This window comes from Poecilia latipinna, unplaced genomic scaffold, assembly GCF_001443285.1.
Source record: "Poecilia latipinna isolate Pla-1442-1.1 unplaced genomic scaffold, P_latipinna-1.0 Scaffold160, whole genome shotgun sequence".
Lineage (NCBI taxonomy): Eukaryota > Metazoa > Chordata > Actinopteri > Cyprinodontiformes > Poeciliidae > Poecilia > Poecilia latipinna.
Genome location: NW_015112776.1, coordinates 142,067 through 164,339, shown reverse-complemented (window position 1 = coordinate 164,339; position 22,273 = coordinate 142,067). Strand labels below are relative to the sequence as shown.

General features: G+C 40.8%; 1 protein-coding gene across 2 annotated transcripts; it reads left to right on the top strand.

Moving 5' to 3' along the window:
- Positions 1 to 8,356: 8,356 nt before the first annotated feature.
- trmt44 (tRNA methyltransferase 44 homolog) lies at positions 8,357 to 21,050 on the top strand. 2 transcript variants are annotated; one of them, XM_015029680.1, is made up of 12 exons: positions 8,359 to 8,478; positions 8,568 to 8,963; positions 9,038 to 9,158; positions 9,483 to 9,702; positions 9,781 to 9,849; positions 10,037 to 10,144; positions 10,331 to 10,402; positions 11,273 to 11,379; positions 11,649 to 11,832; positions 13,794 to 14,133; positions 19,590 to 19,706; positions 20,701 to 21,050. In XM_015029680.1, exons 2-12 carry the CDS (start codon positions 8,612 to 8,614, stop codon positions 20,913 to 20,915), a joined length of 1,905 nt encoding a protein of 634 aa, XP_014885166.1. In that variant the 5' UTR covers positions 8,359 to 8,478; positions 8,568 to 8,611; the 3' UTR covers positions 20,916 to 21,050. The 2 variants fall into 2 exon arrangements, with proteins under 2 accessions (XP_014885165.1, XP_014885166.1); XM_015029679.1 differs by having other exon boundaries at positions 8,357 to 8,963.
- The last annotated feature ends 1,223 nt before the right edge of the window (positions 21,051 to 22,273 follow it).

Here is a 22,273-nt window from a genome sequence, read left to right as displayed (position 1 = left end):
GACACATCTCCCCTACTGATCAGCATAGGGGCAAAGGTCAGCAGCTTTATCCATAAAAGAAGAGCTATCTGTAAGCTTTCAGCTTCATTCAGCTGTGTTTGTAGTGCTGAGGTTTCATCAGGACAGCCACACTGCCTGCTTGTTGTTAGGAATCTGGAGTACATGAGAAAGTATTTGAAAAAAACAAACAAAAAAAAATTATATAAGCAAAAAAACGAAACCATCTAAGTAGAAAAATATTACATTAAGTATGCATTGTTTCCTTTGGTGTATTATAAGCCTGGCGGGCCACCAGGGTTTTACTTGTTTCCCCACCAGACTTAGCATTGTTAATTTAATTTAATTTTAATTATTGCCTTTTTATTTTTAAAAGACTTTATAGCTTGTGTTCAGGCACTGATCTTCTAGTCTTCCAATAACGTATAACTATCAAGTGATATTTTCAAATTTAATGTCAACTTTAAACATTTTTCAACACAAAAACACAGCGAGCGACTGGATGAATGACTGCTGAGCGCCCCAAGCACCAGGGTTAGCAAGTTTCCTGGGGGAAACCCTGGATATGTAACGTTTCACGGCTTTATAATACAATAGAAAAAAACCTCATAAATATTGATATACACACAAACAAGTGGGTGAATAACTCTCAGTTGATAACAGGCTTATGCCAGTGTGAGATTCATATTTTATGACAACTAAACTAAAATTTAAAACAAGATACATAACATGATCCATGTATATTTATTTCAAAAACATGAGAAGCAATCGTTAACATTGTTGCAACAATAATTTAAGGTCATGATAATTAGCAGGGAGGTTTTGATGTTATTTCAGGCATCAATTCAGAGTCTTTAAAAAAAAAAATCTGTATATTTGTTTGCTGAAGGTGTGCCCCCTCTTAGCCCTGGGCTACTGCTAATCTGACTGGTTTCAAACATTAACATCGCAAATGATGCATAGTTCTCATGCAACATGCTTTGCACTAAACAAGGGAACAGCATGTTGCAGCATTAACTATAAATGTACAACTTTTTGAAGTTTTAAAGTGTTTTATGGACGATATGAACTCAGCTACATCTGAAAATACATCGTTTGCCACACACAATGCCACAGTAGCCATTAAATAAATACTGCCATGTGACAAATATATAGAGGGTAATCAAAATGCACTTTAGTACAATGAGTATTTCAAACTCTCGTTTCTGCAGGTTCTCGAGGAAAGCAAGACATTTTTAGTCATCCTTAAAGACCACGAGTTTCCACCCGGCGTGAAAGCTGAAAGCCCCACCTGGCTTGCTGATTCCGATGTACTCCAGGTCGGACTCCTTGACATAGTTGAAGTGCTCCACGCGGGTAATGTTGAGGCCGTCTCGGACGCGGACGTAGAACTTCTCCAGCTGGACTTCAGCCAGCAGCTGGTGCAGCCACTGAGTGTCCTGGTCCATCAGCATGTCCTGGCCCACACAAGCCTGCAGGCAGGAAGACAGAGGCGTGTAAAAACACTCAAATATTCACACTTCTGGTCATGCGGCTTCTTCCACTGAATCTTCTGCATCACGACCAAAAGCAACTGATTAGAAACCGCGTTTTGTGTCAGCGATTCTCCTCGAAAATCGACCCGGTTTGATTAAACTTCCCCCGAGGTCTCGCTTCGTAACGTTGCCGTGGAAACCTAACAAAAAGCCCTTCATGTGGGGGGAGTAATTTTCAGCTTCAGTCTGAGTACAAAGTCCAAACAGTTTGTCTGGAAGCATAAGAGTGTAACAGTGCACCCTAATAAATGAGAACATGGATTAAACGTGAATTTATTCAATTAATTCCAATGTTATTTTTCCTGTTAATTCTGATTATTCTGCCCAACAGCTAAAGAAAATGTGAAATTCTATTACTTGTAAAGTTTAAATATCACATAAAAACAATCAAAGCAAATTTTTCTAAATGTTGGCTTAATTAAAAGTCTGTCCATGTGCCGTGCGGTGTGTGTACAATCAGTATTTGGTAAAGACCCCTGTGCATGAATTACTGCATCAATGTGGCGCAGAATGGAGGCGAGTTGTCATGGTTGGTTCTGGTGTTTCTCATCTTCCTCTTGACAATATCTGAGAGATTTATTATGGGGTTCAGGTCAGTTTTGTGGGCCATCGGTCCCAGATACGCCATGGTCATTAAACCAGGTGTTGATGTTTTTGGCAGTGATGGTCTTGATAGCCAACACAGCATCACAAATCCCCACTGACAAGACCCTCACACAACTATTTACTTTAATCCAGAAACAATGATTTTAAGCCACTCAGTAACAGCCAAGCACCTTTTCTCCCCCCCTTCGCCAAAGACGCTTCTGATGGTTCCTCTGGTTTGGGAGCAGAGAAAACCACGTCGCCCATGTTGTGAATGTTTCGGTCTGTGGTGTCTTTCAAAGCACCGACTCCAGCCACGGCCCACGCCCTGCCAATATTACGTGCTTTGACACAGCGCTCTGTGGGCAGCCAGTTTCTTTAGCAGCGACTTTCTGTGTTTTGCGCTCTTTGTGTAGGGCGTCTGGAGAACAATGAGGCCAGCAGCCGTCTCCATCACGGCGCAGGCTGTCATGTAACATTCCTGTATAATTATCATAAGTTGTTGGCCTTATGTAACAGCTGAATTTTTTTTTTACGATGAAACAAAAATGTAGGTTATTCGTCATAGGTAGCATTAATGCAGGCTTGAAGTATGCATGTGTGTAATTAAGTTATATGAGTTTCACGTTTTGAATTCGGTGATAGAAGTAAATTACCTTTTCCAAATAAATTAAAGAAATTCATGCCGAAAACGGAAACATTTTCTTCCCTTTTTGTAACATTTAAGTTCAGAGGCTTTTCTTCGTTTGAACCTGAGCGTCACCAACGCTCCTGCAGCCTGGTGGAAAGCTAGGAGGTGGAAATGACGGCCTGTCTGTGGTTCAGAGCCACCAGTTTGACCAGATCCCGCATAGATTGCATCTATTTAACACTCTGATGTAACACAGAGTGTCGACAGGGCACAAAGACGGCAGCGTGACTTGATATTAACCTTATGCTTCATTTCCAGTTTCTTCTTAGCCATTGTTACAGTAAATATTGATAAGCAGGAAGTCGAAGTGACGTTGTGTAAGCCTCCCAGTTTTGAAGTTACTGAATACCGCCTTCTTATCTGCAGGTTTCAGTCAGTGAGCTTCAGCTTTAACTCTGGCAGCCTCACTGGAAAAATAAAAACTAAAAAAATCTCTGCAGCAGGCAGGCCGACTGTCAAGGCTGCTCAAAAATTAACAATTCAAGTGCAGAAACCCACAAGCTGAGACTTGTGCTCAATTTTACAGGGACAACTCCCAAACTTAATCATCCTGCAAATACTGAGGAAGGGAAATCATTTCCAGCGTTTAAATTCATATTAAAAACTTTTTTTTAAAAAAAGAAAAAGAAAAAAAGATGCACCCTGCTGAACTGAGAGGTTTGTGATCATCACATTTTTGTGTACAGAGGGTTGAATGTTTAACCTGTTCAGCTACTGAACACCCTCACTACCTCATGGTATGTGTGACCATGAGCTTAGTTATTTACTTCATGACTCAAATGTGGCTTAAAAAGAAAATCTGCCTAAAGAACCTGTTAATGACACCGGTCTTACTATGTGATCTCGACGAATCAGGTGAGGTATATCCAACTAAATCATTTGTTTATTTCGCTCATTCACGTGAAGATTAACCCATATAGAGAGGCTTGACTCATGCATGGCATTATTTCATCCCATGATTTAGGCCATTGTTAGACAGCTAGCAATCTAATTCTCAAACCTGAGACAGTAGATAAGACACATAAATAAGAGGAAAAATACAAATAAAGATGGATAAATACATATAAGAACGCACACGTTTCAAACAGCAGACACTGACGTGCCATTTGATCAAATTTAAAGCGATAGAGAAGAGCTAATCTGCTACTCCAGTGCACTTCACGAATTATTCTTTTAAATTTGTATCTATTCCAGTACCGCCATCGTTCATGCTAAAGTATGAATTGTTAAATTGTTAGGTCTCCTTACCGTTGAAAATAAATAATGATAATGAAAAATGTTCCGCCTCCTCCAGTCGACGGCTCTGTCTTCAACCACACACGAACAGAAACAGGTGAATCATGTCGGAATCGAAACCTCCAACAAGTTCCACTGAAGACTCTGGAAAAAAATGTAAAAAAAAAAATAATAATAATAATCCGGATCCAAATCCTGGTCGAGCACTGAATGTCTTTAAAACATTTCACCAGGCGAAAATCTCCAGCACAGACTGCTTCTACCGAGGAAGTATATCTATACAGTCCGTGGGTTTTATGGATCTTCTTCCGAACTGTAAGAGGCACAAAACGTACTTGTGATCTACCTGCGTGTTTTCAGGGACTTGCTCCGCCCCTCCTCGGTCTCTCACCTGGCCCCGCCCCTTCCGGAGTTTTCTCACTGGAGCTGCAGGAGGAAAACCTCCAGAAACTGACCGCAGGTTGAATCATCGTAACACCGAGTTAGCTGGACCGCCAAATGTAAACAAACGACTTTAAACGAAACTGTTTTAATAAATGCAGCCACTTCACCTTGTATTGTGCTGAATACTTTTATTTATTTACTATTAAATGTTCTTAGCTGCTATGTACGGCAGAGGATTAGGGCCACTAGAAAAAAGAAAAAAAAATCTGACTTTAATCTCAGAATTCTGTTTTTATTCTCAGAATTCTGACTTTAATCTCAGAATTCTGACTTCTGAGAAAATGTCAGAACTGTTTTTTTTTTTTTTCAGTGGCCTCAATCCTCTTCCGTAGGCTATGTTAACAATAAGATTTTAGTTTATTTTTAATTTACCTCTGGGATTTATCCCCTCTTAGAAGGCTAAAGGGTTGTCAAAGTTTGTGTTTCAATAAATTAGCACCTTACAAGGATATAATTTAGTGTACTATTACAAGTTTAATATCCAGCTATAAGAAAACAATTGTACATTTCTTTCCAGTCATTTTATCTGTTAGCAAATAAAACAGTACCATCTAACATTAGCTAGTTGACGTAATACTTAACCAGAAAACACAATTTTATTTTCATAAATTTTTAATTAGGTGGAGCAAACTAATTTTAGACAGTTAATGAATGGATGCTCTTACAGCTACTAAGCTGCTTTTTGAACAAATTGACTAAAATTGCATTTTAACTGACCTGTTTGTCTTATTATTATGATTAGTATTTTTTCTCTTTTTACTTTTCTGTCTGTTCAAATTAAGTAAATAAATAAATAAAATAATCAGCTATAGATCAAGCTTTAGTTAGTTACTTTTTTCGTGAGTTGTAACCCACCAATTTCAGTTAGTAACCATGTAAAAAGCCTTTGTTCATTAACACGTGACTAATAAAGGTTTTCTTGTGTAGTTAACCTTGGATATTACATTAGTTAATGGTTGGGTTATTTAATAGTGAAAAAATAGATGGACTCATTTTAGTAGTCAGTGACCTTTAATTTACTGAACTGGTTTTTCTACTTTAGATTCTCTAGAAACTTGTTTGTGACACAGCAAACAGTTCCGGCAAATAAAATCCTCTCTTAGCCATCGTAGGTTGATCCAATTTTGTCTTTTCCTTCACTTCACGCACAATAATGTTGTGCCAGGGACTTTTAGATTGCAGCTAACAATTAAAAAAAAAAAAAAAAGTTTTAGCAAATGTTTGTTCCTTTTAGTCGATTTATAACGTGTTGCCTTGGGTAATTATCTTTTACAGTTTAAAGGAATATTCTCATATAACAACAAAACGTTTCTTCACTGTTCAGGCATTTGTAATGAAGCACATGAAAATGACAATAGTGAAACCAGAGAAAGATTCTCAAAGCCAAACTCTGAACACAACTCCACTTCACAGTGTTCAGTCTGTCACCTTCAGCACTTTAAAGAAAATGAGATTAGGTAAAAAAAAAAAAAAAGATGATTGTGATCAAAAATCTCCTTCAAATAAGTTTCTTGGCCACAAGAATCCGAGCTTTTGTTGTTTGCATCCGGTTTACAGACTATGATTGCAATGGGTTGGTTTTTGTGTTGCTTGTTTTATCTGTCGGGTGACTTACTTTACTATTACATCTAAATCTGACTCATTTTGGAAGTTTACTATTGCAATAGCTGCTTATTCTTTGTTTAATTAGACTGAGACAAAGATAAAATTTGTCAGCAGCAATGAGTCAAAGAGTCGAATGCAAATAGTTTTCAGCCTCCCTCTCTTTCTGCCATGTCTGCTGTCTGTTGCCAAACAAGTTCAGCAGGATTTGATTTATGCACTGGCAGCAGCAACTTCCTGGTACAATGTCTCTCCAACACAACTCCCTGCTCTTCGACAGAAGTCCCTAAAACACACAAACAACTTCAGTGGAGCTGCAGTCCAAACAGGAATGGCCTCAATGATCTGTTTTCACGTCTGTCATGCATTTTATGAACAACCAAATGAGCTGCAGAGTCAATACGACAAACGAACATGACTGTGTGAAATTATAAATATGGTAAAAATTAAACCTATTTAAAAAAAAACAGCTAACAAAACATGTAAGCTTCAGAATTCGACATATGTTCAGAATAAAACCAGCTGTGGTGCATTTGAAAGTCCGTGTAGCTAAGAGGAGAGCGCGCAATCGTGTTTGAACTCTTTTGTCCCGCAGAGTCATCTCATCGTGAACGAAACGCCGAGTTCCATGAGTGACACATGTGACAAGGACAAACCAGCTCAGGAAATATTTCTCGAAGGGTACAACTGTTCCAAAGAAAGAGACATGAAACCTCCCTGACTTTACCTAAAGCACACAGCCAAGAAAAATAAAGAGAACAAAATCTGCCTCAAGGATGGGCTGTGGTCCCACTGGGAATATGACATTATCATGATCTGTAATCAGTAGTGAGAGTACCGAAACAGCAATAAGATGAAGATACAGAAAAAAGTGTTAATCAAGTTTTAAAGAGAAATCTATGCCTCTCAAGCAGTAAAATGTATAATAGCAAAGGTTTAATCCTGTATTAAGATAGATCCACACAGGTGTCTGTATGCTGTTTTGCAACAGGACAAGTAGACTCATGCACTCAGTACTCATTACTTTCAAGTACAGGTCAGTTTGCCTAAAATGGAAGATAATTAGTGTATATAATTTGTAAATATGAAACATTTAATAAAAGATATAAGGAAAACATAATTTAAAATCAATTAAAGCATAAAAAACAGAGTTCATTAGATGAATCACCATGACCAGAATTATGACATGACATTGTTTAAAATAATTGCTACCCTATTCAAACTGTGCTTAACCATTATTATTTCTATTTTCATCAGCCACACTTACACCTGATTATTCTCAGGTACGTGTTATCAGCATATTGCTTACGTAGAACCTGACTGCCAACAGGAAGTAGGCCATAAGACGTCTCAAAGTAAAGCTTCAAGCTGGAATGTAAAGTAATTCAAGAAGGAATGAGAAACAAACTCACTGACACCTATCAGTCTGCGAAGGGTTGCAAAACCATTTTGAAGTCTCTGTGTCTTCAGTGAACCCCAGTGTGAGTCATAGTCCACAAAAATGAAATCAGTGCTTATTAATATTCCCAAGAGTGGACAACCAACGGAGGACCAGAGGAGAAACTAAACACTTTTAGGAAACTACAAACTTACCGCACAGTACTTTCTTTTACATTACGTTTATGTTACTTGAGTAATTTCTTGCTTCTCGTTTCACTTTCCCTTGTGTAGAAAAGGAAAAGCAAATTGGGAATATATGTATAAAATGTATGGTAACACTTTATTTGAAGGGGTGTGCATAAGACTGACATGACACTGTCAAAAACATGACATAACATCTGTCATGAACATAAAGAAGTCTTTATGAATGTTTATGACAGTTGTCATGAAGTGTCATTCGGTAAATAATAACATTTTTAATGCAAAGTTGTTCTAAAAGTTGCATTGAAAGTCCATTAAAAAGTCCGACTTTGCATTAAATTATCATAATTTACAAAATCATGCAAAGTTGGCACTTTTAATGGACTTTTAATGCAACTTTTAGAGCAACTTTGCATTAAAAGTGTCATTATTTACCGAATGACACTTCATGACAACTGTCTTATAAACATTCATAAAGACTTCTTTATGTTCATGACAGGTGTTATGTCATGTTTATGACAGTGTCATGTCAGTCTTATGCACACCCCTTCAAATAAGGTGCTACCAAATATATTATATAAATATAGGCATTATAAATCAAATTTATTATTCTTATTATAATTACCTGTCTGCCATGTGCATTCTCACTGAGATAAATGGCGCCCTCTAGTGGCTTTAAGAGACAATGCATTTTGTCGCGTCATCATAAAGCGACAACTCAACCTGAGCTCGGCACAGAAAGACAGAAATGTTGCTTTTTTTTTAACAAACAGAATGGATTAATTAAATACAACAGAGCTTCCTTTGGTAAGATTATAATCCACAATCGTTTTTTTATTTTTTATTTTTAAATTAATTATCTGAAACAGGGCAGCTGACGACTCTCGCTGCTTCAGTCTGTTGCTCTTAACATGTGAGTCGCAGTGGACTGCAGCAGAAAATGCCCAAAATTTCAGAGGCTGAGTTTCCATCCGGGTGTAAAAGTCTTCCTGAAGGCTTCTGGTCAGCGGTGGAGGTGTGGGTGAAGAAGCCTCATGTTGTCAATAAGCGTCTTTGCGGAGCTACGGAGACGGAGAGCAGAGATGTGGACTCAGACGACCTGAGGAAGCTGCTGGATAATAATGATGATGAAGAAGAAGAACTGCTCCAGGATGTGTTTCAGCTCCTCTGCAGCGGAGACTCGCCTGCACACACCCACCAGAAGGACAAACCCTGGTCCTCCACGGTCAGGACCTTCATTCCCAAAGTCAACTGTTACGGTGCAAAGCAGCAGAAAGAAGTTGTGTTAAAAGGTAAGAGCTCAGTTTGAGCTGGAGTTGTAGTTTCGTGTCACCTGTGGTGTTCTGATCTGATCTGTTTCCTGCAGACTCTGACAGACAACATGCCACCTTTCTTCCTTTTGAGGAGGACTCGGCAGCAGGGAGGGTGTCCTTAAAGAAGTGCAACATTTATCAGCTCAGGCTCTGCAGTAAGGGCTGTGAGCAATGGTGAGTTCAAATCTGAATAATATGAGAAAACAACAACAACAGGTTTTAGGAACCATAAGCATCTATCATATGCACAGTTTTTTAAGGACCACTCTCTTTTAAGGTGTATTTTTAATTTTCCCTGTTGAAGATAAATCTCTGACGTATTCTTTCTCTTCGTATCTCTTATTTTGATTAGAAAATAGAAATAATTTTGGTGATTCTAACAGACCAAAAGCAAGAAAGATTTGTTCCGATTTAACTCCAGACAGTGAGAAAAAAAAAGTGTCTATTTTTTTGTATGTTAGCGTCTCATTTCAGCTGTATCTGCTCGTTTACCTGCAGGGCGTTGGAGCTGCACGTGTTGACGTCGGACGGCTGGTTCTCTGACGGCGTGGCATATCCCAAGCTGCCCTGGCTGTCCTCAGATCTGCTGCCTAAACTGGTGCGCTGGGCCGCGGAGTGCAAGAGCAGCGAGTTCAAGAGCACGCTGTCTCTGCTGCCGGTGGAGAAGTACAGCCTCACGTACCAGCGGCTGAAGGAGAAGTACAAGAGCATGGTCAAGGTGGGGAGAGGGGCCGAGGCTCCGGTGCCGTCTGAGCTTTTCATCCACCGAGGGTTCTCATGCGCTTTCTGCTTTTAGGTTTGGCCTGAGGTCACAGACCCTGAGAAGTTCGTGTATGAGGATGTCGCCATCGCTACTTATCTCCTGGTGGGTTCGGAGCTGCTCTTTATCGCTGCTTTAAAGCTAAAACAGTCGGGATTGCGCAGGTTAAATGAGGATGTTTTAGTCTTTGATTAAATAAGAAGGATTAGCAGAGGCAGCGCTTTGTTCCGTATCCAAAGTTCAAGACTCCTTAAGTTCTCCTGATATCGAACCAACGCAACTCTGACTGCAGGTGCTGTGGGCCGAGGAGCGAGCGGCGAAAAGTCTGACTGACCCACAGTCCTTTGTGGACCTCGGCTGTGGAAACGGACTCCTGGTTCACATACTGACCAACGAAGGGGTGAGTTAGGAATTGCTTCTTTTAAATCGGCGACTAAAATAACACAGAAACGTCTTCTCAGTAGATTTCTGTGGACGTTTTCATTTAATCCTGTCGCCTGATGCTACACAACAAACAGTGACAGCTGTAAATAAAGTGTCTTGTAACAGCGAGAGTGTGATCGTAAAGTGACACCTCATGTTGCAGCACCCGGGGAGGGGCATCGACGTCCGCAGGAGGAGGATCTGGGACATGTACGGACCTCGGACTGAGCTGGAGGTGAGAAAGACGAGCCTGAAGAAAGCAGCATTCATGTTCAGGTTTTTCACTTTGTGGCGTCGTCTCGGGGGCGTGGGGTGGAAAACGAGATGACATCGACCCAGAGCAAAAAAAATAAAAAATGCATATAGCTCGGGAAATTAAGAGCCCACTGCACAGAGCCCCATCGAAAACCTCCTGGTTTTTCCACCAAATATGAATTTCTGAGTTGAAACATTGGTATTGTTGTTTCTAAAGGAATATCAACTTGTTTTTGAAATTGTTTACACAATTGTTTACAAATTGTGTAAACAAGGAGAAAATTTGAGTATAAACTGCTTGAAATTTTGAAATGGAATTCAAGTCAACATGTTATTTTCATCATTATTGCAGCAGTCCAGTAAACAGCCACAATTGCTGTACATCTAAGTCTGCAGATATTAAAAATTATATAAAAAAAAAAAATCAAAAATTAAACCAGCTGTTATTATTCAAATGTTTTCCTAAAGTTTTTATGTGCCGTCTCTGTGACTGCACAGATTTTCTTGAATCCGGCATGTTGCTGATTTCAAATTCATATAAACATGAAAACATTTTCAGAAAGACCTGCCGCAAAAAAACACAACAAAAAAACAACACTCTTCCATCCTCCCGCTTACATTATTTAAATGATTGATGAGGCAGTGTGCTCTTGGAAATGTTGATGGGGAAATAGCCTGAACTGTCTGATCCATCCGAGAGAAAATTGGCAGAATCCACACGAAGAGAGATTTAATGAGCTTAATTAAGAGGGTGGGGGGAAAAAAGTTTCTTTTTGGATGGCTTCCACTAAGTTATTCTGAATGAAATCATACCAATTTGCAACTTCCCCCGCTGGTTTTGCTATTTTAGGAAAAGGCAATTACTCCCAGCGAGAGCTTCTTATTCCCGGGTACGGACTGGCTGATTGGGAACCATTCGGACGAGCTCACGCCGTGGATCCCCGTCATCGCGGCCAGGCGAGTCATCAGCAAACACAATCACACTCAGAAGTGCCAGCTGATCTCTCCCTGTCGGAATAACATTATGGACAGACGGCAACGTATGAGGGTGTTGATACGGGTGTCTTGTGTCGAAGCGGCCACTTGGTGGCTCTGTCGAGCCTCGTTTTGAGTCGCCTCTAAACGCAGCATCACTTTTTCCACCTTCTGAGCAAGACGAGGGCTTTTCGTTTCTCTGAAAATTCGTGTAGATGTTTTATGAAAACTTTTTCTCTCTCAAACTGCAGGTCGTCTTACTCCTGCCGTTTCTTTGTCCTCCCCTGCTGTTTCTTCGACTTCTATGGGAAGTACCAGAGGCGCCAGTGTAGGAAGTCTCAGTACAAAGAGTACATCGACTTCATCGCAGAGGTCAGCCAAGTCTGCGGCTTCGACACCGAGGAAGACTGCCTGAGAATACCTTCCACCAAACGTGTAGGTGTGACAAGACTGGAAGCTGCCTCGTAGTTTCATGATTGTCCTCGGGTTCAGGAAGTTGGCGATGCAAACGTCAGCAAAGGGCGCAAAGCTTCAGATGCGGTCCTGGCGAGAAGCATTTACAGAGTTGCAGCTCATTTTCCAAACTGAAAAATGGAGCAAAATCCGGCCGTTAAACACCTTAATGATTCATTTTTCACTGGTGCCAAAATTATTATTGGGGAATCTAACAATTCCTACAGTTCAGAACTTTTAATCAAAGAGTTCCTGTTTCCCAAGGTGTAAACAGGACATTCAATGGACGCCCATTTCTCTTACTCACTCTTCAAAATAGGAAACACGAGAGCATGCAGATCTTCATAAGTTTACAATAAAATCACCGTTTGTCTAAGCTGCCCCACATTTGGAGGTAAAACATAAACCTCCAAGAATCACAGCTTATAAACCTGCACAATATCTGGACAAGTTGTCATAATACCAAAGGTCTGATTGGGTAAAGTTTTGATTGGCTGTAACGTCTCACATGCCATTAAAACTCTGCCTTTCCGTCGTACATTTAGTCGCATCTAAGGACTCTGACTTACTTTCATACCAACTCGGTTTGACTGGTGAGAACATTGTGATGACGGGAAAGAAAGAGAGTAATGAGAAAAATGTGGGTTGACATTAAAGCAGTGCCATGTTCTTCTAATTTCCTTCCAGCTGCTGTGAGAGAACTGCACCAGGAATTGGTTTGTTCAGGTCACAGAGTCTCTGCTGTTCCTGTTTGACTTTTTACAAACAAAATATACGGAAACGAAGAAAAGATTCAAAACTTTCACGTTCTTCTTGAGAAGTCTGAAAGTTGCTTTAATTGTTTTCCTGGTCTGGACAAGAATGAAAATGTTTCTCCCTTTTCCATTTTATAAATAACCAAAGGACTATTAACACGTCATAAATGCTGTAGTTTTTACAAATTGATAACAATTCGCTTTATAATATTGATTTGGCAAAATTAAATCGGCACATAAGTGCTTTTTGACTTGATGGTTGAATCATTCAGATATTGAAGAGACATTTTACTACCCGTTGATTTCTGGATGACTTCAAACTCAAGTTAAATTGCGTCTGTTGTCCTGAAACTGAGTCATAAGTACCAAGTAAAGCATGGAAATCAAACTATTAAGTATATGTACAAATGAAAACTCAGGATTTGGTTTACGATGCTCTAACCTTTATTTGTCAGTATTATTATACATCTTTAGAGACGTTGAGATGCCAAAAAAGCACTAAAATGATTTTTTTCCCCCAGCTTCAGGATATCCAGAAGCAAATTTTAGCATGTTCAGCATCATTCAAGGATCACATTTATTAGAAATAACACAGACCTGCCGGGGCTTTGCTAGTACAACTGACACAAAACATCCGCAAGGACACATGAGGCTTATTTTTAAATGTTGAATACAAGAGTTTAATACGCTTTCAAATAAATTTATCAAAGTTTCTATTTGTCTAAAGGAACAGAACGACCTTTCAGTTTTCGTTGCGTTTTGAGCTGCATGGCTGTGATGGCAGTGAGAAATGCAAATTTATTTATTTATACATGCAGTAATGACACATGAACGCACCAGGGTTCTTCACAGGAGGTCCGTCATCAGCCAGAAGCGCTCTAAAAGCTTTATCCATAAGGAGGTCTTAAAAGCCCGAAATTTAAACCAGATGGTTTAGATCCGTTGTAATTTTCACTGTTATAAAATTTTAATGTTGATGTTTGAACCTGTATTGTGAGCCTTTTGCATTTCTGTTGGGTTTTTTTTTTTGGCAGAAAAGCTACAAATTTTGTTCCCCACCCTCCCTTCCAAAAGTTGTCACACTATTTAAAACATTAGTTTTATTTATTTATTTATTGTCTTAGCCATGACTCTATCATACCCTTCTGCACCTATAATCAGCGCTGACGTCCAGCTCCTTTCCTGCAGGTGTGTCTGGTGGGAACGTCGAGGACCTACAAGCAGTCCGACGAGGCCGAAATCGACCAAAGCAGGGCGAGTTACATCCAGAGCCGCCAGACTTCCACAGGAGCAGCAGTTCAAAGGTCAGGCGTCAGGAAAAGCAGGGATTGTTGCCATGGTAGCGCTGAGTGCGACGACACCTCGGGTTGCGCGTGGGGAGACGGCTTCCGGCCCAGAAACGGAAGGGAAACGGTTCGAAACTGCGCGGCGCTACCGCGGGACGTTGTGGACGGAGTCGTCCTGAAGGTTGCAGAGGCTCTGCTGGGAATGTCGGAGGGAACGTCCAGCGGCGACTGGAACAAAGGAGGTAAGCAAAGACAACAGTGACAACCACTGGATGATGTAACCCTAAGTAGCAATACGGCAAATGTCGCTCAAACAGCTGGCGCCGTTTAAAATTGACAGGGGAAGAAACTTTACTCATTTTTTTTTTGTCATTGTGCAAAAACAAATAAAGCTCAAACAGAAGTGGACCTTACAACAAAACAATGACCCCCAAACATACATTTAGACTCACCAACGCCTGCCTGCGATATAAAAAAAGGGAAATCCCAAAATGGCTGCCTCGAGATCTTAGTCTCGTTGAGACTCGCTGTACGAGAAAACCCCCAAACGTTTTTCTGTTTGAAATAAGGAAACAATGTTGGATGCTTCTTGCTAAACCCGAGTTTTCCCTCTGCTTAAAACAAACAAACAAACCAAAACACATATTTGTTTTCATTTTGTGTCGTGAGTGAAACAAGTTTTAAGTTTTGGTGTTTGAGTGAAATTAAATCACCTTTTTTCCATAAAAAGTGCGGCCAAATTCTCAAGTAAAACCTTTAAAGACCGTCAATAAAAAGAGCTGGCCGCGGGATACGCACGTTAAATGCAACAAGGTTCCTGATTGGTCGGTTTAATACTCCTAATTTAACCAAGCGATGCGTTCCAGTCTGAAAGTGACGCCGAATGTCATGTTGTGTTTAAGCAGACTCGTTTTTATAGTGCCAGAGAAGGTTTTAACATCTGTTTTTCATCACCGCGCCTCCGCTGCTGCGTGTATCTATTAAAACGCTAAAAACAGCGCCGCATCCCTCATGTCGCTACCTTAAATAATGCCTCTGGCGGCTTCGTGGGAGTCTCCTCTTTTCGCTTGTTACCACCCCATCCCGTCCAGGAGGGGAGGGGGCTCCGCTGCTTTGAACTCTTTATCTCGGCCTCCGCCCGCCCCTTCCTGCGCTGCACGCTTCAGAGAGCGGAGCGCAGAAAGTTTAGCTCACACGCCACCCACACATCACCTTTGTAGACACCCCACCCCTCCTCTCTTTTACCGAGACTGGTACGATTTAAGCAGCAAATTCTCAGCTAGTTTGTAAGTGTGGAAATTAATGGTGCTGAACATAAGATGGAGAGGGGATTAAAAAGGGAGACTGTGACTGGATGAATAATGCACCAGCGTCGATGATTTATGCATGAGGGCGCGTTTGTGCGGAGGCTTTCCAGCGGTTATTTGCTGCGTAAGAACAAAGAGTAAATTCAGGATGAACCAGGCTTTAGTGAGTGTTGGCCGAAGGCCTTCGGGGTTTGGTTTCCTTTTGTTCCCACGCGTCCTCAAACAAATATGTGCATTTTTTTTAATACTTCCATGGCGTCGTTTCTGGTGTTTTAAGTGATCGTTTGCTTCCAATTAATTTTGATGTAGGTTTTCTAGTATCAGGGTATGTAAAAAATAAATAAATGCATTAAAAACACTCGTATGTAACTTCTAAATCAGCAGGAACAAACTGCACTGTGTAAGTGGTTGGGTGGTGTGTGTATACTGATGCATAAATTCATGCTTCCTACGCACTGGGGAGCATTTAGGATTTGATTTGAATATTTCTCATGTCTGGGTACATGTGGAAAAAAGAACTTAAGCAGAGTTTGGAGGATTATTTGTATTTCTTTCCCTATTACTTGTATGATAAAAATCCAGAATTGAAGAAAAAAAAAAAAAACGATCCGACTACTGCCAGGTTGCTTTTCGTCTCAAACTTGATTGTGCTGGAGAAGAGTGGAAATTAGCCTGGAAAATGTGTAGGAATCCTAAATCAATTCAATATACATTTGGACTTGTCTTGAAAAAAATTTTTATTTCATCATCTGATCCCACAAAGGTTGTTACAAAGAAGAATCGGATCATAATTGTGGAGTTTTCCTGTGGACTGAAGACGCTATTTAGCTTCGTACTTGTAAATGCAGCCAATGTGGTGTGTGAATACCACAAATGTTGCTTATTTCATAATTAAATATTTTTTTAAAATCCTAAGAGGAGGAAAAAAGCCTTCCAGGACAGTAAAGTAAAGGGATATTTCAGCTTTTATCTGTATTTTAAACCATGTGGTTTAAACATCGCTAACATTGATCTCGTATAGAAAAAAACAGCCTTAATGATGAAAAACTCAATGGGTGTTCAAAAGCATTTTGACTCAATTTCAAAGTCTTGTTAGAGCAATGACAGCATCCTAAAATAATCATCATGGCGAGATTGAAAAGTTTGTTTTATTCCGTAATTGCCCAGAGAATGTAATTAGCATCATTCCCAAATTTATCCCAACTGTAGGCGCAACATTTAAAATAATGGTCTCTAATTAATTCAGCATCTGATTGGCAGCAAAAACAAAAAGTCGTAAACTGGACACATTAAGGGGTGAAAACCAGTTTTCCTTATTGTTCCCATTTTGTACTCGTCACTTAAAGCCAGTCAGCCTAGAGGTGTTTGGCATATAGAGTAAAATAGATCACCTGTAAGTTAACCTTAAATAAACCCTCCTGCTAATTAGTGAAGGTGGTTAGTGTAACTCTGGACCGAATGATTAATTCATGCGTGCTGCAGCGCCGACCCGGCTCACGCTGTTATGTAATCACGCTGAGAACGAGGGGTGAACGTCCAACAGGCTGTTCTGGAAGGATTTCATAGGTACAGTAAATAAATTAATAAACACTGTTGTTGTGCTCGCAAAACCTGCTTCCATGTGTGGGTGTTTAACTAGTGAACACCTTGGATCATTTGTTTTCTCTTCATGCTCTTTGTAAGAAGAGAAAACAAAAGACGGAAAGACTTTTTTAACGTTTGCTGCTTTTGTTTGTGCTTCTCTAACAGTACCGGCGTTTAGAGCTGGTTTGGAAACAGAAATTAGAAGCAATCTTTCTGAACGTCCGAGCCTGAAGCGTCTTTTTAAGCAGGCATCAAGAACTTGGTTCAAGCATGTGGGAATGCAGTTTGGAAACCGTCAGCATGTGGGGCTTTTAGCTCCTGCCGCATCGGTACACTCATTGGCATTCTTGAAGAGAATGCTACCTGATTGACCTGTGAATCAAGTGTGAGGAGTGTGATGTCTTTGGCTCCCAGGAAGACAAGATGGCTCCGATTTGCAAATGCAGCAATCAAGCGTCCTCGCCTGCATCGCGTCTCTGATTGCAATCAGAACCAGAGAATTGAGCCCATTGCAGAAGAAACGACAACAAAGCCGATCAAATCAGACAAATCAAACCGTGATTTTCAGCTGTTTTCCTCAAAAGTGATTATGTTCTAATGGACTAAGTTGTTCACACAATTCCAGTGGACTGTGCTGGATTAGCTGGTGTCTATTTTGTCTTTATCTGTAATTTTTCAGGCAGAAAAATGTCTCGGAGCACAAAAAAAAGCCAACTGGATGCAGGTTTCTCTACTAAAGACAAAAACATGTTGTTGCTCTGTGAGACATAACTGAAAGGGATTACATCTGATATCTATTATTTTGCTTAACATGCCTTATACATGACTGGTTATTCAAACAGTTTCATGTGAAAGCAGTAAAGGAGGCAGAAAGGAGAAAGTTATGCTGATTGTTATTGATTGAAAGACAGATGACCTTTATACTCTGTCGCTAAGTTATTCTAGAACATGATTTTCTAGGCAGTTTGGATCCTGCTGTTCTTCACTCTTTTCCACTTTGGACCTTAACACCACCGGTCTATTAAAAATGTTATTTTTTTGGAACTATGAAATGTTTTAGTTTTCTTAAAGACAGATTTTGGTTTTCGATTAGCTTTATGCCATAATGATCAATGCTACCAGAGGGAAATTCTTGAGATGAATCCCAGTGTGTGTTTAATGAGTCTTAATGAGTTTTGCTTCTTGGCTTGAGATGAACATATTTTATAAAGATTTATTTCGTCCCTCCTATAAGCTCTATTAATGAGTAAGTTTTGAACACAGTCTGATTGCTAGAAATAAGAGAACCTTCTTGTGCCAGCTTTGAGTCTCGATGGCTGATTGTTTTTCACCGTAACCGTAATTGTTGGTGAGATTTATGACGGCCATGTTGGCAGTTTTAGGTCATTCCTGTCCTGTTCAGGTCTCCAAAATCGCAGTATCTGAACTTTTTAAAAATTTGTCTCAGAAGGGTTTTGGATAAATATCCATTTTCTTATTTGATCTTTTCAATAAGTCTCTTTGAGTCATGTTAATCAGTTTGACTGAAGACATTAAAGCCGAGTGCATAACTTACCAGAGCCATTTTTTTAACACTCAGCATGACGCCTGATTGGCCTGAGCAGCAAAACAAACTGGTCATCAGTGTGCGTGCTAACGCATCTCGGCCAGCTTTTACCCGAGGGACGCTGAACCTTAAGCAACTCCAAGCGAGCCATTAATAATCGTCTGCACCTGTTCGTAGTCCAAGCAGAATCCAGTGTGTCAATACTGGCCTCCTCCCATTAATCCCCATTAGGGCCACAGCCAGTAAAGGCCAGCTCTAAGCAGCGTATTGATATTATATTAAACCTGGAGCTGCTCTGTGGCGTCTGCAGGAAGACAGTCTGCAGAGTTTCACGCTCTGTGTTCGGCTGAGTTGACCTCGTTTCGCGTCTCGGGGATTGTCTGACCGACCGTGTTTACGACGCGTCGTAATGACGGTGCGTTTTTGTCTTTGGTGGCAAATAATTTTCAAATCCTTCCTCCTGAAGATTTAAGTTGTAGATTTATTGTCGAATTCTGATGTCTGGTAATCTTTTTTTTTTTTTTTGGTTTTGTTTGAGCCACTGTTGTGGATTTTGGTTAAACAAAAAACAAAAAGAGCTGATTAACTTGTCTCCAGATTAAGGCCAACCATAGTTACAGAATCAAGTGGCGTGTGCCTCTCCTATATGCCAGAGAGAAGACGAGAGGGATTTTCATTTGTTGAAACCAAAGGTCAGCTCTGATTGAATTCTCTCAGGGGTGGAGAAAAGGGCAACGCCAAAAATACAAAATAATAATAATAATAAAAAAAACTGCTCCTGATACAGAGCCTAAAAATGAAGCGCTCATCTCCTCATAATCTGATGAACTCTGAGCTTTCAGCGCTGCGTTTCCTCTTTGTTTCCTGTCCCGTCGTTAAGGTTCACGTCCGAGTTGTAAACTCCTTTTTGGAGAAGCGGAGATGAAATTCATGCTAGTCTCTGTGATATACGTTACTAAATAGGCTTCATGTGCCTGAAAGTGTTTAAAAAAACCCCAGCCGTTTTTGTTTTCTCTCCACATAAACCATTGATCACACCTTTTCGCTGAGAGGATTTCCAACAGAAGCTCCGATTCTCTCGGAGCAGCAGGGGACATCGACTCGCTCAGCTGCGTCCTCGGCTTTTTAATATCACATTCCCCTATGCGCCCCGAAGGAAGCCGCAAACGCTTTTCCGAATGTCACGTCGACGGACGTCATTTTGCTCCTTTGTCTCCCAAAATCTTTCAGCCTCTCCCTGTTCCTCCTCGGTCCTCCTCAGGTTGCCTCTCTGTGAGGGAGGTGGCTGCGCTGCTGCAGCAGGAGACGCTGCAGCTCCTGAAGAACGAGTGTGGAGGCCTCCAGACGCTGCTCAAGAACAACCACCAAGTCTTCAAAGGTAATTTTAGGGCGAAAACCTCCTGTTGATGTTAAAGCTGCTGGATGTACCTTTTGTAAAGAATTATTATTTTTTTTTCATATTTGTTAAAACTGTCACTGATTTGTGAAAAGATCCTCCACCTCCTCCCTGAACTATTATTGCCGAAAAAAAACAAATGCACCGCTCCCGACCAAAAACAACCAATCAGAGCCAGGAGGAGGGTCAGTGCTGCTCGTTGTGCTAACGGCAGAGAAACGACTCCAAATTTGAAATGATTAACTACATGCATTGGGGGGTTTTAATAACGGTTCTGTTATTGTTGATGGCACTCCAGCCCTTTAAGGAGGGAGGGTGCAAAATATTTTGGTTAATTTCTCTTATTTTGCGTTCACAGCAAACGCGTTTCGAGCGTATAGCGTGGCGCGATTTGAACCGTTTGGAGCGTTTGACGAGTCGAGTGCATCCGACGCTCCACATAGACTTTGAATGCAAACCAAAGGCGCCTGACGCCCAAAACGTGCTTGGTGTGAACGCACCATTAAACATTCTGTTTAAGTTGTATTTAAGCTCCTCTACAGCTCAGTGCATTGCTTTTCCTGTAATAGGTATTGAAAAGGCGTGAAGTCCAATTTGTTGATACACAGAGTTTTAAACAGTTTAGAAACAGCTAAACTTGTGCAAACAAAATTAAGACAAGAACATGTCCATTGTGCCTAACAAAAACAAAATATGCTGTAGTGTTATTCCTTATCTTTTTGCATATTTCAAACTCCTGTAATCTGAGTTAGAATATTTTCCCGTCTTGTCTCCTCTTCGCCTCATGTAACGACGGTTCAGCTGTGAATGTTGAGCCTGACCTCTTACTGTCTTCTGGATGCAGAAAACACACCAGCTGTTTCCTCCCGGGCGTCTGGGAGAACTCGTCTGCTGTTTTAGGAACGTTCTGGAGTCATATTTTATTTTGAAAGGTCGTAAATCTGCCCGTCTCATCCCTTTTTTTTTTTTTTTTCAGTGGAAGGAGGAACGGTCCGCATCAGAGACTGGAGGGACGGGACGGAAAGCCGGAGGAGGCCCGCCGTACCCGGTGCCCTAAAAACTCGTCTCTGCTGGTTTCATGCCCACCACCCTCAGGGCTGCCCCCTGCAGGAGCAAAACTGCACCTTCGCCCACGGACCGGATGACCTTCGACCTTCAACAAGGCCTCTAAAGAAGCTAAAGAAGATTTGACAGGACTAGTGTCTCCTTTAAATTTGTTGCTTTTAGCCGAATTGGAAATGTTGAACGATTTTTAAGTTAAAGACTATTTAGTTAATGACAAAATAAATAATAAAAAAAAGGGGCTTCTGTTGGGGCTTAAAGTTAGCTTTCATTGGTTTAATTGAATCATTTCATTTATAATTTTCTATAAGTAAACTTCAGGAGTGTTTGAACACAACATGCAGCTTAAAGGTCTTCAGCTTTATATTCTCATCATTCAGCACACGGAGCGGCTTCTCCAACTTTTTTCATCCGCGTTAAAACTTTAAAAGCCCCCTCCGCACCGTCAGCATTCACGTCCGGGCTTCGCCTGGACTTTTTATTCACCTCAGACGTGTACTTTGAGGTTCACAGACAGGGCGGCGGATAAAGGCCGTGCCGCATTTGAACAAAGTAAATGTTAGCGCCATGAATTATTTGTTGGCAGGAGCCGAGGGGTGAGCCGCGTGTCATCCCCTCTCGACGGGCGCTTGCCGCCGGTTCTCTTTCTGCGCTCGGCTCAAATGTCAGCGGCGGTGCGAACGCGCCCAGTGTCTGCAGCAGGGCAGCGCACAGAGAGCCGCTCTGTTTGCTTATGTGACAGAAAATACCCATATCACTGGCACAAAGAGCTCCAACTTTATCTGTGTAACATCGGAGGTCCAGACTGAGACAGGCTTAGCATTTCAAAGCAAACCTGTATGTTACAAAAATTCAGTAGCTCAAGCCAAAACAAGAGAAATATTTGTTATCCTACTAAGGCTCATCAAAGTCGCTGCAGCAGAAATACTTTCAGATGTCTTGAAACTAGATAGGTTGGAGTACTGCAGATGGATTTACAAAAGTATTTCCCTAAATTATATAAGGAAATTAGATAATTGGAGGCAAAACTTTAAGCCTTTAAACTGTAACTAGGCCATCACGGCCCTGAATCAGTAGAAAAGGTTGAAAATTTTATTCTTCCTTTTCTCATGCAGTTCTAGATAACATGATGGATTCTTGTTTTTTTTTCTGCTGCAGAAAAAACCCAAACAACATAAATTATTAACAACCGGAAGTGGATAAACAAGTTAGAGCTGCTTCAACATCCAATCAGAAGGCGGTGCTTTTCCTCCTCCTCCATTATTTCATCCACTTTGTTCATTGGCACACATGATCATGCAGCCTCCACCGTGCTCGACAGTCGGTTTAGTGTTTGGCTTGAAAGCCTGGACTCTCCCAAACGTCTCTGTTTTGATTATGGCCAGATAGCTCGACATTTTCCTCATCTGACTCTGAAACTCCAGAAGGCATTTGACTTGTTCAGCTGCAGGTCGAGGTTGAACCTGAAGCCGGCGGTGTCATGGTAA